This window comes from Pecten maximus, chromosome 16 (assembly GCF_902652985.1).
Source record: "Pecten maximus chromosome 16, xPecMax1.1, whole genome shotgun sequence".
Classification (NCBI taxonomy): Eukaryota; Metazoa; Mollusca; class Bivalvia; order Pectinida; family Pectinidae; genus Pecten; species Pecten maximus.
In genome coordinates, this window is record NC_047030.1 from 3,023,282 (window position 1) to 3,050,531 (window position 27,250).

At 38.1% G+C, this 27,250-nt stretch overlaps 2 protein-coding genes across 3 annotated transcripts in view; one reads left to right on the plus strand and one right to left on the minus strand.

Annotated features, from left to right (window-relative positions):
- LOC117344465 (calsyntenin-1-like) overlaps window positions 1–4,047 on the plus strand; it is a 64,235-nt gene extending 60,188 nt beyond the window's left edge. For both annotated transcript variants that reach the window (XM_033907211.1, XM_033907210.1), the window contains exon 17: window positions 170–4,047. In XM_033907211.1, the coding sequence (XP_033763102.1) occupies window positions 170–337 (168 nt within the window). In that variant the 3' untranslated portion in view covers window positions 338–4,047. The remainder of the gene's footprint in view (window positions 1–169) is intronic.
- LOC117344464 (ATP-dependent DNA/RNA helicase DHX36-like) overlaps window positions 1,538–27,250 on the minus strand; it is a gene marked incomplete in the record, with an annotated part of 50,808 nt that continues 25,095 nt past the window's right edge. The window contains 16 exon segments of the mRNA XM_033907209.1: window positions 1,538–7,480; window positions 8,601–8,681; window positions 9,101–9,184; window positions 9,765–9,897; window positions 10,153–10,234; window positions 11,242–11,341; window positions 13,703–13,780; window positions 14,275–14,361; window positions 14,839–15,012; window positions 16,002–16,100; window positions 17,981–18,098; window positions 18,584–18,727; window positions 20,032–20,152; window positions 21,448–21,535; window positions 23,151–23,256; window positions 23,572–23,690. Coding sequence (XP_033763100.1) covers window positions 7,283–7,480; window positions 8,601–8,681; window positions 9,101–9,184; window positions 9,765–9,897; window positions 10,153–10,234; window positions 11,242–11,341; window positions 13,703–13,780; window positions 14,275–14,361; window positions 14,839–15,012; window positions 16,002–16,100; window positions 17,981–18,098; window positions 18,584–18,727; window positions 20,032–20,152; window positions 21,448–21,535; window positions 23,151–23,256; window positions 23,572–23,690 — 1,812 coding nt within the window.

Consider the following 27,250-nt stretch of genomic DNA (forward strand, 5'->3'; position numbering starts at 1 on the left):
AAGAAAAATATTTAGTGTTTTTCTCGAGTTCTGTTGTCTATTAACTTTGAAGTATATATACGTTTGTCCTAGAAGAGACCTTCTTAAGTTTCATCCTTCAAGACTTGAGAGATATACAACGTTTTCATTCCTCCAGACACTTATCAATAAGCTTTCCATTTTCTTTTAGGTATTTGAATATGAAGACGTTCCTATGAAATTGCGAGACGATTCGGATAGTGACGACGATATTGATAGTTATCACGATGATTGTGATAGCTCCGACGAGGAAGATGAGGAAGTGGTTGTAAAGAAGCTCAAAGATCTGGAGTGGGACGATTCAACGTTATCTTTCTGAGGCTGTGGCCTTCACTACGATCTGAAAGAAATCGGAAACATCCATGCAGTAGATGTTAACAATCATTGACATGTAATTTTTATCCGGACATAATCGAGACAACTTGTCACCATTTAAAGCATACATGTTTTTATGCATAATGTTAATTTATACGACAAACGTCGTGAAGCATAAATCATAAAATTTATGCATAATTCATCCAGTGACGTTTACTTGCACCTATCAAACAATTTTGGGACACGAAGTTACCCAGGTACCAAAACTTTCATTGTGAACACTACCATGATAAAAATATTTTACAAAGTGATTTTGTACACATTTTCTAAGTTGCAAAATGTTTTTTATGGAGAAATAGGTGTTAAAACAAGAGGAAATCGCTGTCCATACTTATTATATTGAACATGCTTTTTGGCATGATGTGTTACAGTCTCAGAAGAAAGGCATGACTGTGGATAGAAAAGGAAATGGCAGTTTACACTTTTGTTATGAATGAAAAATGTCGCTCTAGTTTAATTAGCTTTATGGCCAGTTTAAATGGGGTGTCGTGAGAAAGCACTAGGTACACCTTAGGTTATTAGTTACAACGAGGCGCGTAGTACAAGGATTTGTGTTATTCAGGGATGAGGAACGAAAACGATATTCTTTGTTTCAGTATTGCTATTGAATTTTTTATTTCACAATATCCAAAATATCTTATTCCGTTCAAAGTAATTTTGTTTTGACATTTTTATTTTTCAAAATTGATTTTGCTTCATTTGTTACCTATCGTTTTGGATGTGTAAGTTTGCAATAATTCCACACATCGCCTACGCTACCCGTTTAATTTTTCATCCTGAATAAAAAAAATATATTCACAAATTTTAATTAATTTACAACACAAACTTATACGCTTTATTTTTCTTTATTAAAATAAATAAATATATAAACTTATCCATTCCATGTAAATATGGGCTAAACCTAGAGATCATCGATGAATGGTTAGTAAATCTGGACTGGACGTCCGTGTTGTTTTGGAGTGAGATACCAAGGGGAGGGTAGTGCTATTCTTTATTAGAACTCCTTTTCCTTGTTTTAAAGTGCTATATTATCAAAGACTGGCACCGAGTTTAATTCTGTAGTATCTGCTAGTTTGATATTTTACTGCTTCTTCCAGAGAAAAGTTTGCTTTATAAGGATTAGTTGTGTTTTCTCCCGAGAAAACTCCCATTTTAAGACGTAAGCTTGACATCATTTGTAATGTAGCCCGTGTACAGATTGTGTTTTGTTTTTTGTCCTTTTACAATGTTTTATCGAATATACAACTTTTTAATTATTTATTCACATCCTACAAGCTCTTTTAAAACTGGTTGTGTTTTACTGAAACTAATATGAATCCTATCAGGATTAATGATGAAGTTGTGATAATTTTCTTTTTATTTATGGACAACCTACTAACACCTGTATAGACTAAAAAACTTCAAACCACCTAATTTTATTTCAAATTATAAAGGGGTGTATATATATTTTTTTTGTAAATATAGGAAAATTATGTAAAAAGTGAATAAAAACCCAGTACATTCCAGGAATTTTGAAAACTGTATGATGTAAAAAGGTAGACATATATATCCGTTATAACATTTACAACACTGTCTTAATTAAACTTGTATTAAATGTGTTATTATGTTGAACAATATGAATATATGTTTGAGGAGATGGAATGGAAAATGTTGGTTTGACATCCAAAAACAATAAGTTAGCTGATCGATGGGGATTGTCAGACTTCGTAAAGCACATATCGCCAATAGTTGTATATGAACAATAGTCATTGTTGTGTTAACATATTTTAAGGGCGACCTCGTGTCATTAACCCTCTTTTGTATACATTGTGTTACTGCTGTCAAGGTTACCTTGACTACCATCATAACTAATGATTATCATCGATATTTAACAGTAACACTGTATTCATTTTTTCTTGTGTTTGACAAAACTATTTTGTGATAAAACTGTTAACATTCTTTGTTGTGAGCTTGTGTTTATATTGTTGTATTACGCAGTAAGTACCTAAGTAGGTCGCTGTGACCTGAGCGAGATATCCTGTAAACAGATGACTGTTCCACTGGTGTCTCAACCCGTTTTACGTGAGGTTTTCTTTGTGATTCATCATCACTGTTAGAGATGTTTTTGTCTGTTATATTGTTATTTCATCATTTACGCCTGTAATGGTACGGCTTTGTGAGAGTTCACTAAATTTTTAGCAAATGATATTTTATACTTTTGTTGCTTCACAATATTTTTTTTATTCTTGTGTGCAACACATTTCTACTATAATGAAATCTGGACATTTCTTTTTAATATTTATCTTCTTTCGAAATGATTTAATACCAAGTTTTACATAATTTCCAAATTTATTAATGTAAAGTTTTATATAAAGGAATCAAAGCACTGAAGATAACCCTGCAGGTCAGTCAAGCTCCACGTTGGTATGATTTCTTGTGACCTTTATTTGACCTTTGTGATTTGTTGACCTTGACCTTTGTGATATCAACATTAGGGTACATATACATTGATTGGATGTTGTAACCATTGTATATACCATCCATCACTGTTGTAAGCATCAACATTTTATATATTGCAGGTTTTCCTTTTTTTTCCTTCTGCTCCTGAATGAAACATGCCACATTATAATGTATAACTGTAAGATCTTGTCTCCGTGAGCGAGAATTTTCATTTATCATAAACTTCTTACCATAGCATCTAATACTTACAAAGATAGCTCTATATACCTCATCATCTGTAGAAGCTCCTTCTCAATTTCTGTCTTATTTTGACCATGGAACGTATTCAGATACTGTGAAACAGTTAGTTTTTACTTCAACAAATCAGCAGCATTTGTTTCTGCCCTAGGTCTGGTATGATGTTCTGATTAAGACCAAAATTTAGAAATAATTTAATTAAAAATATTCTATTTTTTGATGGCTTAAGATGATGAGGCATATACTGATCAGAAAAAAATCGATTTCTTTTTATATAAGTAGTGTTTATCCACTCATTAGGAGACTTAATAAATTTCCCAGTTGATTTGGAACAAGACCTTGCAGTGTTGTCAATGTTTTGTCCAAACTTACTGGTTCAAATGGAGGAAGGTACCTTAGAATTAAGGGAAACAACTCCAATATGACATCCAAGATTTCTGCTATTTGTTGTCCCATGGGTTATGTACTAGCTTTAATTTTATTTACTGGTAACATGGTGAAGAGACCATCACAGGCAGAAAGGACATGATCAGGTCAAAGGTTATCTTCCTCCAGACAAAGTTGAGTTCAGTTATTATAGGTTAAGGCTAAAATCAGAAGTATTTCTCAGTGTCACACAAATATTGGCAAACATTTATTACAATATCAGATCTTACCAGCTTCTACATAAAATTTTGAAATAACTGTTTGTACTTGGGTCAATCAATTTTAATCGAAATTGTGTGGTTTACAATCGCTGCAATGATATGAAAATCAGCTAATTGCAGCATAAAAGACCAATTAAATCAATTAAAAAAAAAAAATCAAAATCAAAAAGTATGTTTTGAATAAAGACAAATTCCCCACCGAAACCTGATGGTACTTAAGACTCTAGCACTGTGACAGGGGAGACAACTTCAGTAGCTGACTTTCTCATTTGTTATTTTAGAACATCCATTATCAGCTGTTTCTTGTAAGTCTTCCTGTAATAAAAAAAAATTAAAAACTAGTACGAGTTTATGTTTTATTTTAACCCTGTGAGGTTTTCCCTCGACACAGCATCTGCTGCTTTTGAAACACCTAGTGATTGTTGTTTTAAGCCTCAAAACCGATGTTGGATTCTTCGACCACTCAACACTACATCAGTGGGGTGTTGGATTCTCTGACCATTCAACACTACATAAGTGGGGTGTTGTATTCACTGACCATTCAACACTACATCAGTGGTCAGTGGAGTGTTGGATTCTCTGACCACTCAACACTACATCAGTGGGGTGTTGTATTCACTGACCATTCAACACTACATCAGTGGGGTGTTGGATTCACTGACCATTCAACACTACATCAGTGGTCAGTGGGGTGTTGGATTCTCTGACCACTTAACACTACATCAGTGGGGTGTTGTATTCTCTGACCATTCAACACTACATCAATATGGTGTTGGGTTCTCTGACCACTCAACACTACATCAGTGGGGTGTTGGATTCTCTGACCATTCAACACTACATCAGTGGGGTGTTGGATTATCTGACCACTCAACACTACATCAGTGGTCAGTGGGGTGTTGGGTTCTCTGACCACTCAACACTACATCAGTGGGGTGTTGGGTTCTCTGACCACTCAACACTACATCAGTGGGGTGTTGGATTCTCTGACCACTCAACACTACATCAGTGGGGTGTTGGATTATCTGACCACTCAACACTACATCAGTGGTCAGTGGGGTGTTGGATTCTCTGACCACTCAACCCTACATCAGTGGGGTGTTGGGTTCTCTGACCACTTAACACTACATCAGTGGGGTGTTGTATTCTCTGACCACTCAACACTACATCAGTGGTCAGTGGGGTGTTGGATTCTCTGACCACTTAACACTACATCAGTGGGGTGTTGTATTCACTGATCATTCAACACTACATCAGTGGGATGTTGTATTCACTGACCACTCAACACTACATCAGTGGGGTGTTGGATTCTCTGACCACTCAACACTACATAAGTGGGGTGTTGTATTCACTGACCATTCAACACTACATCAATATGGTGTTGGGTTCTCTGACCACTCAACACTACATCAGTGGGGTGTTGGATTCTCTGACCATTCAACACTACATCAGTGGTCAGTGGGGTGTTGGATTCTCTGACAACTCAACACTACATCACTGGGGTGTTGTATTCACTGACAACTCAACACTACATCAGTGGGGTGTTAGATTCTCTGACCACTCAACACTACATCAGTGAGGTGTTGGATTCTCCGACCACTCAACATTACATCAGTGGGATGTTGGATTCTCTGACCACTCAACACTACATCAGTGGTCAGTGGGGTGTTGGATTCTCTGACCACTCAACACTACATCAGTGGTCAGTGGGGTGTTGGATTCTCTGACCACTCAACACTACATCAGTGGTCAGTGGAGTGTTGGATTCTCTGACCACTCAACACTACATCAGTGGGGTGTTGGATTCTCTGACCACTCAACACTACATCAGTGGTCAGTGGGATGTTGGGTTCTCTGACAACTCAACATTACATCAATAGGGTGTTGTATTCACTGACAACTCAACACTACATTAGTGGGGTGTTGGATTATCTGACCACTCAACACTACATCAGTGGGGTGTTGGATTCTCTGACCACTCAACACTACATCAGTGGTCAGTGGGGTGTTGTATTCTCTGACCACTCAACACTACATCAGTGGGGTGTTGGATTCTCTGACCATTCAACACTACATCAGTGGGGTGTTGGATTCTCTGACCACTCAACACTACATCAGTGGTCAGTGGGGTGTTGGATTCTCTGACCACTCAACACTACATAAGTGGGGTGTTGTATTCACTGACAACTCAACACTACATTAGTGGGGTGTTGGATTATCTGACCACTCAACACTACATCAGTGGGGTGTTGGATTCTCTGACCACTCAACACTACATCAGTGGTCAGTGGGGTGTTGTATTCTCTGAACACTCAACACTACATCAGTGGGGTGTTGGATTCACTGACAACTCAACCCTACATCAGTGGAGTGTTGGATTCTCTGACCATTCAACACTACATCAGTGGGGTGTTGGATTCTCTGACCACTCAACACTACATCAGTGGTCAGTGGGATGTTGGGTTCTCTGACCACTCAACACTACATCAGTGGGATGTTGGGTTCTCTGACCACTCAACACTACATAAGTGGGGTGTTGTATTCACTGACAACTCAACACTACATTAGTGGGGTGTTGGATTATCTGACCACTCAACACTACATCAGTGGGGTGTTGGATTATCTGTACATAATGAAGCATGCTGCATAGAGGATAAGTACGTATGTATATTTCTGTAAACTTTATTTATTTTACAACAATTACGAATTAAGTTATATCAACTTATATTAATCAAGCTTGTTGGCCCGGTTGGAAGCGCCTGAGGGGTCAACTTTGAGGAAAACTGAAGTTACTGCATAACCCAAGTGATCAGGCATATGACACCTAACTTTTCTAACAGGACGTAACGGTCCAGTTACAGACGTGATGTGACCATTTTGTTTCTTGATTTGAAGACAATGTCAAGTCAATACTGACAAACACTAGAACCAAATGAAAACGTGTAGAGACAATATCTGTTGTAGTCTTGGCATTGTCACACTAATGAGACTCCAGAAAAACTGGTATTGTCACACTAATGAGACTCCAGAAAAACTGGCATTGTCACACTAACGAGACTCCAGAAAAACTGGTATTGTCACACTAAATGAGACTCCAGAAAAACTGGCATTGTCACACTAATGAGACTCCAGAAAAACTGGCATTGTCACACTAATGAGACTCCAGAAAAACTGGCATTGTCACACTAAATGAGACTCCAGAAAAACTGGCATTGTCACACTAATGAGACTCCAGAAAAACTGGCATTGTCACACTAAATGAGACTCCAGAAAAACTGACATTGTCACACTAAATGAGACTCCAGAAAAACTGGCCTTGTCACACTAAATGAGACTCCAGAAAAACTAACGGTTCAGTTTGTCATGGAATTTTAATTGTTGTCATCCTTTCTGGGTCTTCACAATGACGACACAAGAAGTATTTCTACGTCCACAATTTATCTTGATGCTGGGCTCTGAACACAATGTGAATCATGTATCCTATATCTACCAACACAATGTGAGTCATGTATCCTATATCTACCAACACAATGTGAGTCATGTATCCTATATCTACCAACACAGTAACATCAGCTTCTATATCCCTGGTACTGTTCATGTCGCTGTTGTTGGTTTTTCTCGTCCCTATAATTGACAAGTTCTTCTGTGGTAAGGAGTTCTGTAATGGCAGACATGATGGCCCCCTCTCTGCTACTTTTGGACCAGTTTGTTGGTCCTGGATGTTTGATCTTTTCTTCCAATATTCTGTCTAGTTGAAGTCGAAGGTCCTAAAAAAGAAATCATGAATTATAACGATCATTATGTCAGTTGTACAGTGCTCTGTTACTATTTTTAGCGGGGGCCGGTAGGGGGACATGTATACCCAGATGCTTGTTTTCCCTTTTAATATTTTTACATGTCACTAGTGTATTATTATGTACTCTGCAGTAGCTTTTATTAGCTGTGCCAGTCGGAAAGCAATTGTGACATCATATGGACAATATCATTACGTCATGAATTCAAAATGGTGAAGCAAAATGGATGCCTCCATTGGATTTGTCCTCCACATTTTGATTATAAAACCTGTCAAAATGTAACTGAATGTTTTTTTTAGTTATATGATAAAAACTATCATAAAATTTATTTTTATTTTACAGTAGAATCATGAAACTGATCTCGGAAGTTCTAATTTTTGCTTTCCAAGACTTAAAATAAAATCTTCTAAGACTTGTTTCATTACCTTTGGTAACTCATGAAATGAAAACTCAAGATATATATTTATATTTATATCCTGTTCTCATTCCTAAACCAGTTAACCGCAGGAAACAAAATTCATTTGATATGACTTGTTCAAATCCAAGTGTTTCTGACTGAAATAAGTTTAAATAATTTGAATTATGAAAAGTTTACAGATGGAAACAACTTCGGACAAAACTCGGTAGCCATAGATAATTTTCACCCCTCAGATGACCTAAATAGACATTTCACAGTGACTTTGTTAGTCGTGTCTGAAATTTTATGCCCTAAAAAGAACGATGAAAATTGGTCTTTTTCTGTCGTCTTTTGAGGCAATACTAAGACTGCCTATACAAAGTAATACCTGTACTTAATGATCTGGGCCCAGTTGTTCAAAAGGTGATTAGCTTAATCATTTGATTAGTGAACATTTCATTTCTCATTTGTTGCAAAACCCATAAGTATATCATCGTTAAATTATGCCAGTTGGAAGAGAATTAAGAATTACAGAATTTCATTAAGTTTTGTCGAGCTAGTTCTACCAAAAATTATCATATCAGGATTTGAAAAATGATGTTAAAATGTGATTAGCCTAATCACCTTTTGAACAACTGGGCCCAGTTGGCTGTCAACAAGATTATAATATTCAGATGTCAACCTTAATAACCTCACCTTAACCATCTGAGCTGTTGAAAAGCTGGTCCAAAACAATATCCAGTCGTCAACAGTAACCTTTGGCCTGACTTCATCATCCTGTAGGTAAGGATATTGACATTTGTTTCATCAGTAATGTCAACAGAAATTATTGCATTATAATTGTAAGTGTACTAACAAGAGACCCAATGTTCCTTAATTACTCGCCTGCTACTTGAAGTATACCTCTTCAAACTCCAACAGCAGGTACTTCAAAATTTCATTCAACAAATCAAGATCATTCAATCGAAATAGAATCCACAGTATATCTTTGAACATCAAAGGCAATATCAATGAAATCTGATACCTTTCTGAATCTCAATACTGGATACATGTCACAAATTTATGGACCGTCAAATATATAAACAAAAAGAAAATGTGAGAATGCTTTACAAATTTACAGACATGCTACAATAGTAAAAGTTCCTTAAAGTAATATTGTAGTAAAAGTTCCTTAAAGTAATGTCTGTATTACATACCACGATTTCTTCTGATGTTGCTATCTCCCCACCGAACATAAGGAGAGAGTAGGGAGACACTACACTGGTATCGTACAGATAAACCTGGGAAAACCAAAAATTACCAAATTAATTAATATGTATAAACATTGAAACAAAAGTCAAATCTAATAATGGCATCCAAGTCATGGATATGGAGGGACCACATACCTGGTAACACCTGGACACAAGAGGACCACATAAGATATGGACAGAACGATACCACATAAGGCGTAAACGCAGGAAGACCACATAAACAAAGGGTGACCACATAAGATATGGACAGAATGATACCACATAAGGCGTAAATGCGGGGACTTCACATAAGATATGGACATTTGTAGACCACATATTAAAGATGTGGACACTAAGAGACCACATAAGACATGGATATGAAAAGACCACATCACATAAGACATGGACATGAAAAGACTACATCTGACATGGACATACATCTGGCATGGACACAAAAAGTGCACATAAGACATGGAGTCTGGACATGAAAAGACCACATACAACATGGACTAGATGTCAGTGAGATGAAACCTATCAACAGGTGGATTAATTTAGACGGTACACCAGGAACTAACTAAATTTCATATTCTGTGGATCTTAGAACATTAAAACAACACAAATCTAAACTCACTTGCTCAGTTTTCATCTTCTTATGATAGATGAACCAAGAGGAGTTTGTCCCTTGGCTCCTTTTGTTTACAGATGATGGGTGTAGGTAAACAAACTCCTTGCCTTTAAGGTGAAGCTTCACAGGCTTGTAATGTCTGTAAAAATTTATACATGTAGTGTGATACATAAGGAGAGGAGAAGGCTATGATTCCCAATTGAAACTAAACTAAAATTTGAGAATTATCCTTAATTTTATTAAAATATTATAGTGTCCAATTTCGTTTAAAATTCAGAGCCATCCAAGATTTTAATACTAATGATAAAGGCCCTCTACATGTTTACAATTCAGTTATTTAAATTGTTGCCTTGCAGTTGTAGGACAGATTCGCGATGAAAAAAGTCAGACTAACTTTGGTTTGCGTGCCGATGCTAGCTTGGCCACATTTGGGTACAATCCAGCACAGATTATCGCTTTTACCAAGTTTTCATTATCTGAAAATAAAAACAAAAAAACACTGTTAACAAGAAATTCCTTGTATCAGGATAACAATGAAGGGTAACAATGAAAATGTAGTTATTTCTGCTGCAGTTTAATTTCGCGATCTTGATAGGCAAAAAATTGTGTGGGGTTATTTCCGTGAGTGAAGTACATTTTTACTTTTGCACATGTTCCATAAATATCATATACATCACAAAACAAAATGCATGGGGGAAATTTTCCAGTCAAATGGCCTTTATGTATTTAATAAAAAGTTCCCGTCCCGTATTTCCAAGTTTACAGTACTTGACAGGAACATAAAGTATTGAAAGATATTCCAGATATTTTCTCCAATTCAGGAAAAAACCTGAGGTAGCTGCACAGTTTCTGACTCGGAGAAGCAGTTAGGGATGTAGGTTATATTTGATAGTAGTAAGAATTTAATGGCTTAACTTTGAGACCAAAATGTTTTAATTAAAGTGATTTATACACTCCCCACATCAATGATATATATATATCTATGTATATATGTCACATCAATGATTGGTGATCTGAAGATATAGATTTGAATTTCCTGTCGTAGTTGTACCGAGAGAAATATATATAATATATGTACAAATACATTGCGATCCAGGTATTCATATCATCTAATAGACGACTTCCACAATGATCATGTCAGGGTATCAGGCCGACCATCACTGCACCATTGAAACGTTCTTTTTAAGAACGCCGATGTGGCGCAGCGGTATAAGCTGCGGGTATTTCTGGCTAGGCGATTGGGTGCCGTAGATCGTGAGTTCGAGGCCTGGTCAGGGCACGAGTCAAAAAGTTGTCTTCCTTCGTCATTTGTGTTGCTAAGTTATATGTCACATCAATGATATATGTATATATGTTTGTTATGTATAATCAGAGCCTCACTTTTTACTTGAAAGGAATCGATGATTGGTTTTTGAGAACAGCTTATTTTTCAGATTTTAAGACATTACACTAACCAGTTTGGCAATTTAAACATGATACTCACCGGAATTGATGTTCACTGATGGATCAGATGGACTCCATGTTTTAACAAACTTGCGATCATGTAACAATTTAGCGAACTGTCCTTTCATTTCAGCTAGTTGCTTGATAAAACAAAAATTACATTTGAGGTTATGTCAGCAGATATAAGTATCTAATATTATAATAGATCTCACCTCTAAGTCAAGGTCACATACGAAAACCTCTAAATCATGGTCACATACGAAAACCTCTAAGTCAAGGTCACATACGAAAACCTCTAAGTCAAGGTCACATACGAAAACCTCTAAATCAAGGTCACATACGAAAACCTCTAAGTCAAGGTCACATACGAAAACCTCTAAGTCAAGGTCACATACGAAAACCTCTAAATCAAGGTCACATACGAAAACCTCTAAATCAAGGTCACATACGAAAACCTCTAAGTCAAGGTCACATACGAAAACCTCTAAGTCAAGGTCACATACGAAAACCTCTAAATCAAGGTCACATACGAAAACCTCTAAATCAAGGTCATATAGGAAAACCACAGTAAATGAGATAATGAGTTTATACTGATGGGAGTGAGAGCCAGGTTTAATGCAGCATTACAAACACTTTAACAATGTATACCTACACATTCTAGCAGTAATCTTACTTTTCATTAGCAATTTTTGCGCTTGACCCATTCTGCTAAATTATCCTAGTGTTCATTATATTTTCTGTACATTGTTCTGAATGGCAGACATTGGGGCAGTGCCCATTCATCATCGCTCAAATCTTTTTTAACTAGAACTGTCGTCCACAGGGCCAACGTATACCCCCTGCCCCTCCATGGCCCCTCTGGTGAAGATTTTCCAACAAAAATCTGTTTTTAGTGAACGGGTTACCACGGCAACATAAATTTATGGGGAAAAAACCTGCATGCATATGTACACATTTTGAGTCCCTAACATTCCTGTGTATTTCAAATGAAATTGGTTGATAGCTATATAGGAGTTGTCCGAGTTGTCTTGACAAAGTTTTCCACAAGAATATGGGTATTGAAACCTGGTAAACATGGAAACCAAAAATTCTGTAGAGAAATATCATGCATGCACATTTACCCATGGTCCCTACCACTCCTGTGTAGTTTGACTTGAAGAAGTTCACAAGTTTATAAGGAGTTGACTAGACAAAATTCCCCTCACCCAAAAAACGAAGTATAGTGACCTGGTTACCATGGTAACCACAAAATTACAACATGATATAGATTTCGCACATCTACAATGTATAAGTGTTATTGCCATAAAGTTTCGTTGAAATTCCCTCAGTAGTTTAGGAAGAGTAGCCGGTACATCATTGTGTCTACAGACAGACTAACTTTGTTGCGGGGGGTATAATTATGCAATAAAATTTGAGTGTGCCAAATTAACTAATATGTTAACAGTCACAATTAAGAAACACAAAGCCAAATCATTGAATTAAACATTGATGTGTGTAAAAGTACCTGATTTAGCCGCAATAATGACAGTAGCTAGATTAATATGGTTGGTTTGTATGATGGATATCCAACACGACAAAGATCATCCTATTTAATTTACTGTAACAGTATAAAGGAGAAGGTGCATTAGGGGCCATTTTTGGCCCCATCTCTGATTTACTTCATTTTTACACCAATTATTAACAAGTTGATGTCAATTCATGCAATGGTTTGTAAATCATGTTTACAAAAAATGATCATGTTTCAATTTTGTGTCTATTTTAGTCAAAGTGGTGCACATACTGCAATAATAGTTTTCATACTCTTACGCCAGGAGAAATTCGAATGGGTAAAACGTAGAAAACTTTGACCCTCTGGTTTTACCAGAAGGGGACTAAAATAGATCCAGATAAAAGACTTACCTTTAGCACACCTGAAGACAATAGATCCTGATTAAAGACTTACCTTTAGCACACCTGAAGACAATAGATCCTGATTAAAGACTTACCTTTAGCACACCTGAAGACAATAGATCCTGATTAAAGACTTACCTTTAGCACACCTGAAGACAATAGATCCTGATTAAAGACTTACCTTTAGCACACTTGAAGACAATAGATCCTAATTAAAGACTTACCTTTAGCACACTTGAAGACAATAGATCCTGATTAAAGACTTACCTTTAGCACACTTGAAGACAATGGATCCTGATTAAAGACTTACCTTTAGCACACTTGAAGACAATAGATCCTGATTAAAGACTTACCTTTAGCACACTTGAAGACAATGGATCCTGATTAAAGACTTACCTTTAGCACACTTGAAGACAATAGATCCTGATTAAAGACTTACCTTTAGCACACTTGAAGACAATAGATCCTAATTAAAGACTTACCTTTAGCACACTTGAAGACAATTGATCCTGATTAAAGACTTACCTTTAGCACACTTGAAGACAATTGATCCTGATTAAAGACTTACCTTTAGCACACTTGAAGACAATTGATCCTGATTAAAGACTTACCTTTAGCACACTTGAAGACAAGAAGTTCTCAAAGCAATAATGTGGAGCTGTTCCTCTCTGCTTGGCTCTTTCCCAGCCCTATTGTAATACAACTCCGAGTGAAAAGGGAGATGACAAAACTCTTATATCAGTGAAATAGAATGATGTCAACATGACATGAAAGCCACTTGGGGACATCTATAACATAGGATTACTATTGTTTACTTAATCACAACAATATTTCTTCTTCCTTACTTCTCATTGGTTTGGGATGGGGCCTTTTAGTCTCATTTTGGGAAGAAAATTGGTGAACTGGGAAAAAAATTTCAGGATTAAACTCCAAATTTTAGGAATTTGGCTTCTATATTAAATTATTTCAATTGGGAATGGGGCCTATTAATGGTCCCAAAAACCCTTCAAAAAAGCCCTGCACAGTTATGTTATTGGTAGGGAAAATACAACTAACATATCATTATGATGATTTGTTGATGTGCAGGGACATCTCTATTCCCCCCCCCCCCCCCCCCCCCCCCATTATCATACAATTAATGACTGAAAGCCAATCAGACTTCAATCTAACATTTAATTTTTACCTTGAAAGCATTAACGAGCATGATGTGATCACTTTGACTTTCTTCAGACAATCTGGACTTCACCTGGTCGACTTCAGCTTCCTTTCCCTAGAATTCAGAACAGCCTCCATATAAAATTTGTCAACCTCGTAATTGATCATGTCAATTTTATATTCCTCTCCCTGTTTTCTATACAGAACAGTTTAAATATCAAACCGTTCAACACCTTTATCAAGTACAACAGATTTAAGGTATTAAGGGAGAGTGTCAAATCACTTTCCCACATAGGTTATGTAAGCCTTATTGAGTTACTTTCCTGGTAAAATGACATTTCTCATCTCTATTCCTTTAATGACAACCATGGGTTTCAGATAATTTTATCAAGTAAGAACATTTTGAAGTTACAATCAAGACATCTTGGTGCCTACCATTGAATCATCTTTATCTATCCTATGATAGATTGATCTTTTCTCTACTTTTGTTTATTTATCCTATGAAAGATTTGACCTTTCTCTACTTTTCCATTTTTCCCATCTTCCTCTTGATCACATGATAACAATCAAAATCTATATATTGCGTATTTACCAAGGGAACAACAAAGGCATTCTTGAAGCTCAAACTTGCAGCAATAGTGCAGATCGGATCCAGACAGCCAAACATGGCTCCAAACAGAATCATCTTGCCAGACTTGGGGTCAACAGGCAACCGTGCAAGGTGATGGCCAAGAGGGAGAAGATTCTCATCCTCATCCAGAGCTTTCTGTGTAGGAAAACATGGCGGATATAAAATCTACAGTAAATGTAAACTAATTATACTTCAATTAAACTTAATCTGATATTTCCTAAAGGCTATTTATAAGTCTGGATATTTCATTATCTGTCTTCATCCCTTCCCATATCGTGACGCTTAATTAAACAATTTTCCAAGTTAACGGAGCTATCTCAAGTTTCTGTGTAAGTCAGACATGACACTTTTACCTCCCTTGTGTAAGTCAGACCTAACACTTTTACCTCCCTTGTGTAAGTCAGACATGACACTTTTACCTCCCTTGTGTAAGTCAGACATGACACTTTTACCTCCCTTGTGTAAGTCAGACCTAACACTTTTACCTCCCTTGTGTAAGTCAGACATGACACTTTTACCTCCCTTGTGTAAGTCAGACCTAACACTTTTACCTCCCTTGTGTAAGTCAGACATGACACTTTTACCTCCCTTGTGTAAGTCAGACCTAACACTTTTACCTCCCTTGTGTAAGTCAGACATGACACTTTTACCTCCCTTGTGTAAGTCAGACCTAACACTTTTACCTCCCTTGTGTAAGTCAGACATGACACTTTTACCTCCCTTGTGTAAGTCAGACATGACACTTTTACCTCCCTTGTGTAAGTCAGACATGACACTTTTACCTCCCTTGTGTAAGTCAGACATGACACTTTTACCTCCCTTGTGTAAGTCAGACATGACACTTTTACCTCCCTTGTGTAAGTCAGACATGACACTTTTACATCCCTTGTGTAAGTCAGACATGAAACTTTTACCTCCCTTGTGTAAGAGTGGTGAAATAATTATACCTTTCACAAGTTTAATAAGAGATGTGAAAACAGCTTACTTTTTATCAATAAACTGTTTTGTTCCCAATATAAGTATTTTCATGATAGTATTAATTGCACAGACTGTTGTCTGGGTTGTGAATGAAAATGGAGCATCTCTAGAAAACACTAGAAAGCAAGAATTTCGTTGGTACCTACCAGGTCTTGTAGTGTTGTCAGAGCGGAGTGGACAGCCTTCGGGGACGGTTGCTGCATGGCTTTGTTGATAAATGGCTCCACCATTCCAAGTTTTAAAAGCTACAGAAGAACAAAGCTAATCATGGTATTGATAAATGTTTACCATGTTAAGTAAGAACGACAGTTAAACTACATCCAACTCAAAATTTTATTTACGGAGTTGTATTAATAGCAGTTCTATAAAATGCTGACATCTATGAGGTTTACACTACAATGATATATCACCATTGAGTTCTACAACCACAGCCAGCTGATATATCTCATCAACGAGTTCTACAACCACAGCTAGCTGATATATCTCATCAACGAGTTCTACACCCACAGCCAGCTGATATATCTCATCAACGAGTTCTACACCAACAGCCAGCTGATATATCTCATCAACGAGTTCTACACCCACAGCCAGCTGATATATCTCATCAACGAGTTCTACACCCACAGACAGCTGATATATCTCATCAACGAGTTCTACAACCACAGCTAGCTGATATATCTCATCAACGAGTTCTACACCCATAGACAGCTGATATATCTCATCAACGAGTTCTACACCCACAGCCAGCTGATATATCTCAACAACGAGTTCTACAACCACAGCCAGCTGATATATCTCAACAACGAGTTCTCAACCACAGCTAGCTGATATATCTCATCAACGAGTTCTACACCCACAGACAGCTGATATATCTCATCAACGAGTTCTACAACCACAGCCAGCTGATATATCTAACGAGTCCACACCAACAGCCAGCTGATATATCTCATCAACGAGTTCTACACCCACAGCCAGCTGATATATCTCATCAACGAGTTCTACACCCACAGCCAGCTGATATATCTCAACGAGTTCTACAACCACAGCCAGCTGATATATCTCATCAACGAGTTCTACAACCACAGCCAGCTGATATATCTCAACAACGAGTTCTACAACCACAGCCAGCTGATATATCTCAACAACGAGTTCTACAACCACAGCCAGCTGATATATCTCATCAACGAGTTCTACAACCACAGCCAGCTGATATATCTCATCAACGAGTTCTACACCCACAGCCAGCTGATATATCTCATCAACGAGTTCTACAACCACAGCCAGCTGATATATCTCATCAATGAGTTCTACAACCACAGCCAGCTGATATATCTCATCAACGAGTTCTACACCCACAGCCAGCTGATATATCTCATCAACGAGTTCTACACCCACAGCCAGCTGATATATCTCATCAACGAGTTCTACAACCACAGCCAGCTGATATATCTCATCAATGAGTTCTACAACCACAGCCAGCTGATATATCTCATCAACGAGTTTTACAACCACAGCCAGCTGATATATCTCATCAACGAGTTCTACAACCACAGCCAGCTGAAATATCTCATCAACGAGTTCTACACCCACAGCCAGCTGATATATCTCATCAACGAGTTCTACAACCACAGCCAGCTGATATATCTCATCAACGAGTTCTACAACCACAGCCAGCTGATATATCTCATCAACGAGTTCTACACCCACAGCCAGCTGATATATCTCATCAACGAGTTCTACAACCACAGCCAGCTGATATATCTCATCAATCATGTGAGGTGTTGAGTCATGTGGTGGGTTATGTGACTGGTCATGTGAGTGTCGGATTATGTGACAGTGTTTGGTCATGTGATAGTGTTGGGTTATGTGACTGGTCATGTGACAGTGTTTGGTCATGTGATAGTTGTGGGTTATGTGATGGGTCATGTGATAGTGTTAGATCATGTGAGGGAGTTGGATCATCTGACAGGTCATGTGACAGTGGTGTGTTATGTGACAGTGTTGGGTCATATGAGGGAGTTGGATCATGTGAGGGAGTTGGATCATGTGACAGGTCATGTGACAGTGTTGGGTCATGTGACAGGTCATGTGATGTAAGGAATCTTGTGTAGTGTGACAGCTGTACCTTTATTTGTAGACATAGTTCCTCCAGAGGAGTGCGTAGAATCTCCGGTAGTTGGTAGTCGATTAGTGATTCCTGTTGGAGACTGGTAAACAAGTGGAAACACACACCCTCCTGGACACTGTGTCAAAAATAAAATCACAACAACAAATCCATGAAACCAAAACTGACTATTTATAGAAACAGTATAAGGAATGGGTCAGTGTGGTTTGCAGAGTGTTGGATACAGATTCTGTCATTAATCTGATGGAGCATGCTTCTTCAGCTCAGGAGGTTATCACACCGGGGACCCGGGTTCGATTCCTATTGGAGTACTCAGATTTACCCTGATCTTCCTGGTTCTTTCATACAAATGTTGCATGCCATTGCAAATAAAATTAAATGATAAGGTTTTTGTATACCTTTCAGTATCCATAGAATTTACTATTTAAACAGGTATTATAATTATTATAACTGATTTTTATCTTTTCAATTTTCACAATATTTTGCATTTGGAATTTTTTTTGCAACAGGTAGCCTGCACTGATCATAATCGTCTTGAGGGTAAAAAAACAACCAAGTCATGAACAACATGAAGGAAATTTACAGATAGATCACAACACTTACCGTCCAGCTCGACCCCGCCTCTGTCGAGCGTTGGCCTTGGACACCCACTGGGAGGACAGTGTTGATAGGTTAGACTCAGGCTCGAAATCCTTTATCTTTATCTTCCCAGCGTCTACCACATACACCACATCGTCAATAGTGATACTACAACGACAAGAATATTATGTTAGGAAAGGAGATATTTGATGAACCACATAAATCTTGTCAGTTATAAAATTATAAATATCATATTTATAGATTTACCCCATCATGCCCTTCCATTGTCACCAAATTCTCATTTGAACATTTGGCATTACCCAGATTTAACCAGAACTTATACAGGGATGTCATCGATAAAACAAAAGACTCTAACTCTACTGGGACACCTGGTCTTATTCAAGGGTTTCCGTGCAGATCATATATTGTTTTCCCCTCATATTTGTGACTCTTCAGTAAGAGATTTCTGTTTTTTGCTACATATCAGTTTTCAGTTCTTGTTTTCCCCCTCATATTATGGATCCTGAGTAAGGTTTTTCTGGTTTTTGTTACACGTACATATTCTATTCTTGTTTTTCTACAGGTCATCAGAGATCACGGAGACATTGTTACCTGGTCTCGGCTAGATCACTAGATCACGGAGACATTGTTACCTGGTCTCGGCTAGATCACTAGATCATGGAGACATTGTTACCTGGTCTTGGCTAGATCACTAGATCACGGAGACATTGTTACCTGGTCTCGGCTAGATCACTAGATCACGGAGACATTGTTACCTGGTCTCGGCTAGATCACTAGATCACGGAGACATTGTTACCTGGTCTCGGCTAGATCACTAGATCACGGAGACATTGTTACATGGTCTTGGCTAGATCACTAGATCACGGAGACATTGTTACCTGGTCTCGGCTAGATCACTAGATCACGGAGACATTGTTACCTGGTCTCGGCTAGATCACTAGATCACGGAGACATTGTTACCTGGTCTCAGCTAGATCACTAGATCACGGAGACATTGTTACCTGGTCTCGGCTAGATCACGGAGACATTGTTACCTGGTCTCGGCTAGATCACTAGATCACGGAGACATTGTTACCTGGTCTCGGCTAGATCACTAGATCACGGAGACATTGTTACCTGGTCTCGGCTAGATCACTAGATCACGGAGACATTGTTACCTGGTCTTGGCTAGATCACGGAGACATTGTTACCTGGTCACGACTAGATCACTAGATCACGGAGATATTGTTACCTGGTCTCGGCTAGATCACTAGATCACGGAGAGATATTGTTACCTGGTCTCGGCTAGATCACGGAGAGATATTGTTACCTGGTCTCGGCTAGATCACGGAGAGATATTGTTACCTGGTCTCGGCTAGATCACGGAGACTTTGTTACCTGGTCTCGGCTAGATCACGGAGACTTTGTTACCTGGTCTCGGCTAGATCACTAGATCACGGAGACATTGTTACCTGGTCTCGGCTATGTTGGTAGCTATGATGATCTTCCTCACACCAGGTGGTGGTCGATCAAACACCTCTCTCTGGTTCACAGTAGGCATCAGTGAATGAAGAGGAATTATCCGAAAATTACCTTAAAATATGGATATAAGATAAAAAGATTAATACCTACAAAGATAAAAAATTCCAAAAGGGAGGATCTTGTACAGATGGTTTTAACTGTGGAGGAGGATTTTATACAGAGGCCATGAGAGGGGGAGAATTTTACATAGAGAGTTTTTACTGAGGGGAGAATTTTACATAGAGAGTTTTTACTGAGGGGGAGAATTTTACATAGAGAGTTTTTACTGAGGGGAGAATTTTACATAGAGAGTTTTTACTGAGGGGGAGAATTTTACATAGAGAGTTTTTACTGAGGGGAGAATTTTACATAGAGAGTTTTTACTGAGGGGAGAATTTTACATAGAGAGTTTTTACTGAGGGGGAGAATTTTACATAGAGAGTTTTTACTGAGGGGAGAATTTTACATAGAGAGTTTTTACTGAGGGGAGAATTTTACATAGAGAGTTTTTACTGAAGGGGCGAATTTTACAAAGAGGGTTTTTACTGAGGGGAGAATTTTACATAGAGAGTTTTTACTGAGGGGAGAATTTTACATAGAGAGTTTTTACTGAGGGGGAGAATTTTACATAGAGAGTTTTTACTGAGGGGGCGGATTTTACAAAGAGGGTTTTACTGAGGGGGTGGATTTTACAAAGAGGGTTTTACTGAGGGGGCGGATTTTACAAAGAGGGTTTTTATTGAGGGGGCAGATTTTACAAAGTGGGTTTTTACTGAGGGGGCAGATTTTACAAAGAGGGTTTTTACTGAGGGGCAGATTTTACAAAGGAGTTTTTAATGAGGGGGAGGATTTTACAAAGAGGGTTTTTACTGAGGGGGCGGATTTTACAAAGTGGGTTTTCCTGAGGGGGAGAATGTTACAAAGAGGGTTTTAAATGTGGGGGAGGATTTTACAAAGACAGATTTTACTGAGGGGAAAGATTTTACACAGAGGGATTTTACTGAGGGGGAGAATTTTTAACAAGGGTTATTAAACAAGGAAATGGGGTATTTGTGAAGAGGAATTTTACTGAAAGGGAGTACTTTAAAAGATAATTCCTGAAACAGGATTAACACGAGTGATGATTTTTAAAGAGGACAAAATACTACAAAATAGACTGATACTTCAACAGGCTGACAGCTGGGTAACACAGAACCTTACCGAACTGTTTACACGGACGTTGGATCTCCCACCTCCCGTATATGATACTTCAACAGCTTTATCTGTCAAATTTTTATATACTTTGAAATAAACAACTAAAACATATCTTCATAATGAATGGTTTGAAATGTTTCCCAGAAACATTGACCAAGGTCGGAATTACTTACGATTGTTGAAAGCTGGTGTATTAACTAAACTCTTGTTCAGATTTTTTATTTCTGCCATACCAGGAACAAATACCAAAATGGCCCCATCCTGTAACATAACGTATCATATATCAGTCCTAGCTGGAAGAATGTAATTGATTTAGACAGGATTTAAATGGGCCTAGCATGAGGTTCAATTCAATTGACACATAATTAAAAGTTAAATTGAAATGTCAATAAAATGTAAATGTCTTTTATATTTGGCCATGAACTTGACCAGATCAACATTACATATGAATCTGGGTCTAATTTCACACCCTACAATTAGGGCTTTTCACCATCTGGTGAAAATACCTATTGTTTCTGTTCTGTTTATTATTCTCATTCTTTTTCTTCTGCATTCTGTTTTGTTCTAACAAATGCTCCGAAATGGTATTAAAGAGCTATGTCAATAAATTTATGTTCAAGTTATATGGCATGAGTCAATGGGTTAACAGCAACAAATTCAAGTATGTCAAAAATCCAATATGGCCACCATGACATCTACCTAAAAATTTTAAAATGACCATAAACACTGTTGAATTGACAGGGTTCATGCCATTATATTTTATTATTTTAACACAAAATATGTCTTATTAAAAAAGCTTGCTAAGGGTCAAATTACAGATTGTCAATTTTTAGAAAATCTTCATTTTTCAACATTTCTGAAAAATTCTTCCATAGATCGATGCAGTATGTCATTCCAATGATTTTGATGTTTTAAGTTTGTTGGTAACATATAGTGTTCACACGGTACGCTATTTTGAAATATTTCCTGTGATCTTTTGGTATGCCAACCATTCACATTTAAAACTTCTCAAGTTCATCAATGGGATTTAGCACAAACTTTTAGAAAACAAGTTAATTTAATTGAACATTTTTGGCCCCGCCATAGATTACCATAGATTACCGATAGATTACCATATATTACCGATAGATTACCATAGATTACCATAGATTACCGATAGATTACCATATATTACTGATAGATTACCATATACATGTATTACTGATAGATTACCATATATTACTGATAGATTACCATAGATTACCATATATTACTGATAGATTACCATATATTACCATATATTACTGATAGATTACCATATATTACTGATAGATTACCGATATATTACCATATATTACCATAGATTACTATATTACCATAAATTAGTGATAGATTACCATATATTACCATATATTACCATAGATTACTGATATATTACCATATATTACTGATAGATTACCATATATTACCATAGATTACCATATATTACCGATACATTACCATAGATTACCATATATTACCATAGATTACCATAGATTACCTAGATTACCATATATTACCATAGATTACCATATATTACCATAGATTACTGATAGATTACCATATATTACTGATAGATTACCATATACATGTATTACTGATAGATTACCATATATTACCGATAGATTACCATATATTACCATAGATTACCATATATTACCCATAGATTACCATAGATTACCATATACTACCATAGATTACCATAGATTACCATATATTACCGATAGATTACCATAGATTACCATATATTACCATAGATTACCTAGATTACCATATATTACCATAGATTACCTAGATTACCATAGATTACCTAGATTACCATAGATTACGACAGATAAACAAGCTTATAACTGCTTACGCCGTCCATTTTGAAGCAGATATGATGAATGATTTGGTGAATGAGGTCGATGTCCACCTCTGTCATGTCCATGTTAACCAGTGTCCTCTTTGTTGATGGGGAGTACCTGTCACATAAACAGTAACATTCTTAACTGGAATATTACCATATCAACGAATGATAAAGGAAATATTCCAGTTTAATGAGATTTTTTTTTTTGATACAAGAACTGTCTCCAGGATAGCTGAATTATAACCCCTACTCCAACTCAACTGAAACCCCCATCCGGCCTCAAAGACTTGTTAATTATGTTTAAAAGGCACAGATATCTGGATTAAGTTAGACTTGTTAATCATGTTTAAAAGGCACAGATATCTGAATGAAGTTAAAAGTTAAAACAATACATATCTGTGACGGAAAATTAGATTTTAGATGGCATTACTTTGTGGAGTCCAGTGTTTTAACCCAGGCTGCCTTCTCATCTAACTCAAGCTGACACTGCTCGGCCTGTTTTCTGTTGTAAAATCTTTTTTTCTTTCGTACTGATTCTTCGAGGCAGTAACTATAAAGAGAATGAGGATATATAATATCAACATAAAAAAGTTAGTATCTAATTAACTCAAGTGGTAGGAGGTGTTCCTGTACCAACACCAGGACTACAAGGTGTTCCTGTACCAACACCAGTACTACAAGGTGTTCCTGTACCAACACCAGTACTACAAGGTGTTCCCGTATCAACACCAGTACTACAAGGTGTTCCTGTATCAACACCAGTACTACAAGGTGTTCCTGTATCAACACCAGTACTACAAGGTGTTCCTGTATCAACACCAGTACTACAAGGTGTTCCCGTATCAACACCAGTACTACAAGGTGTTCCTGTATCAACACGAGTACTACAAGGTGTTCCTGTATCAACACCAGTACTACAAGGTGTTCCTGTATCAACACCAGTACTACAAGGTGTTCCTGTATCAACACCAGTACTACAAGGTGTTCCTGTATCAACACCAGTACTACAAGGTGTTCCTGTACCAACACGAGTACTACAAGGTGTTCCTGTATCAACACGAGTACTACAAGGTGTTCCTGTATCAACACCAGTACTACAAGGTGTTCCTGTACCAACACCAGTACTACAAGGTGTTCCTGTATCAACACCAGTACTACAAGGTGTTCCTGTATCAACACCAGTACTACAAGGTGTTCCTGTATCAACACCAGTACTACAAGGTGTTCCTGTACCAACACCAGTACTACAAGGTGTTCCTGTACCAACACCAGTACTACAAGGTGTTCCTGTATCAACACCAGTACTACAAGGTGTTCCTGTATCAACACCAGTACTACAAGGTGTTCCTGTATCAACACCAGTACTACAAGGTGTTCCTGTACCATCACCAGTACTACAAGGTGTTCCTGTATCAACACCAGTACTACAAGGGCCCAATGGGCCCAAATCGCTCACCTGCAATGCAGTGATCTTTTCATATATGGATCCTGCAGTTATTTGAAAGCATGCTACAGGACCAATATAATAATGTCTCTCTGCACTTTGGCTTTTCACTTAAAGTCATTTAAAGATTTAAGCATACTTGATCGACGTGACCTTGAATGCGAGTCAGGGTCATTCATTTGAACAAACTTGGTAGCCCTTTACCCCAGCATGCTACAGACACAATATTAACTCCATGGGACTCTTGGTTATTGAGAAGAAGTCGTGTCAAGATTTAAGCCTTTTTGACTCCTGTGACCTTGAATGAAGGTCAAGGTCATTCATTTGAACAAACTTGCGAGCCCTTCACCCCAGCATGCTACAGGCCAAATATTAGGTCTCTGGGACTGTTGGTAATTGAGAAGTTGTTAAATTTTTTAGCCTTTTTGACTCCTGTGACCTTGAATGAAGGTCAAGGTCATTCAATTGAACAAACTTGGTAACCCTTTACCGCAGCATGCTACAGACCCAATATCAACTCCCTGGGACTCTTGGTTATTGAGAAGAAGTCGTTTTAAAATGTTAGCCTTTTTGACTCCAGTGACCTTGAATGAAGGTCAAGGTCATTCATTTGAACAAACTTGGTAGCCCTTTACCCCCGCATGCTACAGGCCAAATATTAGGTCTCTGGGACTGTTGGTTATTGAGAAGAAGTCGTTTAAAGATTTTAGCCTTTTTGACTCCTGTGACCTTGAATGAAGGTCAAGGTCATTCATTTGAACAAACTAGGTAGCCCTTCACCCCAGCATGCTACAGACCCAATACCAACTCCCTGGGACTGTTGGTTATTGAGAAGAAGTCGTTTAAAGATTTTAGCCTTTTTGACTCCTGTGACCTTGAATAAAGATCAAGGTCATTCATTTGAACAAACTTGGTAGCCCTTTACCCCAGCATACTACAGACCCAATATCAACTCCCTGGGCCTCTTGGTTATTGAGAAGAAGTCGTTTAAAGATTTCAGCCTTTTTGACTCCTGTGACCTTGAATGAAGATCAAGGTCATTCATTTGAACAAACTTGGGAGCCCTTTACCCCAGCATGCTACAGACCCAATATCAACTCCCTGGGCCTCTTGGTTATTGAGAAGAAGTCATTTAAAGATTTTAGCCTTTTTGACTCCTGTGACCTTGAATGAAGGTCAAGGTCATTCATTTGAACAAACTTGGGAGCCCTTCATCCTAGCATGCTGCAGGCCAAATATTAGGTCTCTGGATCTGTTGGTTATTGAGAAGAAGTCGTTTAAAGATTTTAGCCTTTTTGACTCCTGTGACCTTGAATGAAGGTCAAGGTCATTCATTTGAACAAACTTGGGAGCCCTTCATCCTAGCATGCTGCAGGCCAAATATTAGGTCTCTGGATCTGTTGGTTATTGAGAAGAAGTCGTTTAAAGATTTTAGCCTTTTTGACTCCTGTGACCTTGAATGAAGGTCAAGGTCATTCATTTGAACAAACTTGGTAGACCTTCACCCCAGCATGCTACAGACCCAATATCAAGTCCCTGGGTCTTTTGGCTATTTAGAAGAAGTCGTTTAATTTTTTTTTAGCATATTTGACCCCTGTGACCTTGAATAAAAGTCAAGGTCATTCATTTGAACAAACTTGGTAGCCCTTCACCCCAGCATGCTACAGACCTAATATCAACTCCCTGGGACTCTTGGTTATTGAGAAGAAGTCGTTTAAAGATTTTAGCCTTTTTGACCCCTGTGACCTTGAATGAAGGTCAACGTTCTTCATTTGAACAAACTTGGTAGCCCTTCACCCCAGCATGCTACAGGCCCAATATTAGGTCTCTGGGCCTTTTGGTTATTGAGAAGAAGTTGCTTGAATGGAAAAGTTGACGCCGGACGGACGACGGACGGACGACGGACGCCGCGCCACGGCATAAGCTCACTTGCCCTTCGGGCAGGTGAGCTAACAAGGTGTTCCTGTATCAACACCAGTACTACAAGGTGTTCCTGTACCAACACCAGTACTACAAGGTGTTCCTGTATCAACACCAGTACTACAAGGTGTTCCTGTATCAACACCAGTACTACAAGGTGTTCCTGTATCAACACCAGGACTACAAGGTGTTCCTGTATCAACACCAGTACTACAAGGTGTTCCTGTACCATCACCAGTACTACAAGGTGTTCCTGTATCAACACCAGTACTACCAGGTGTTCCTGTATCAACACCAGTACTACAAGGTGTTCCTGTACCAACACCAGTACTACAAGGTGTTCCTGTATCAACACCAGTACTACAAGGTGTTCCTGTATCAACACCAGTACTACAAGGTGTTCCTGTACCAACACCAGGACTACAAGGTGTTCCTGTACCAACGCCAGTACTACAAGGTGTTCCTGTACCAACACCAGTACTACAAGGTGTTCCCGTATCAACACCAGTACTACAAGGTGTTCCTGTAACAACACCAGTATTACAAGGTGTTCCTGTATCAACACCAGTACTACAAGGTGTTCCTGTACCAACACCAGTACTACAAGGTGTTCCTGTACCAACACCAGTACTACAAGGTGTTCCTGTACCAACACCAGTACTACAAGGTGTTCCTGTACCAACACCAGTACTACAAGGTGTTCCTGTATCAACACCAGTACTACAAGGTGTTCCTGTATCAACAC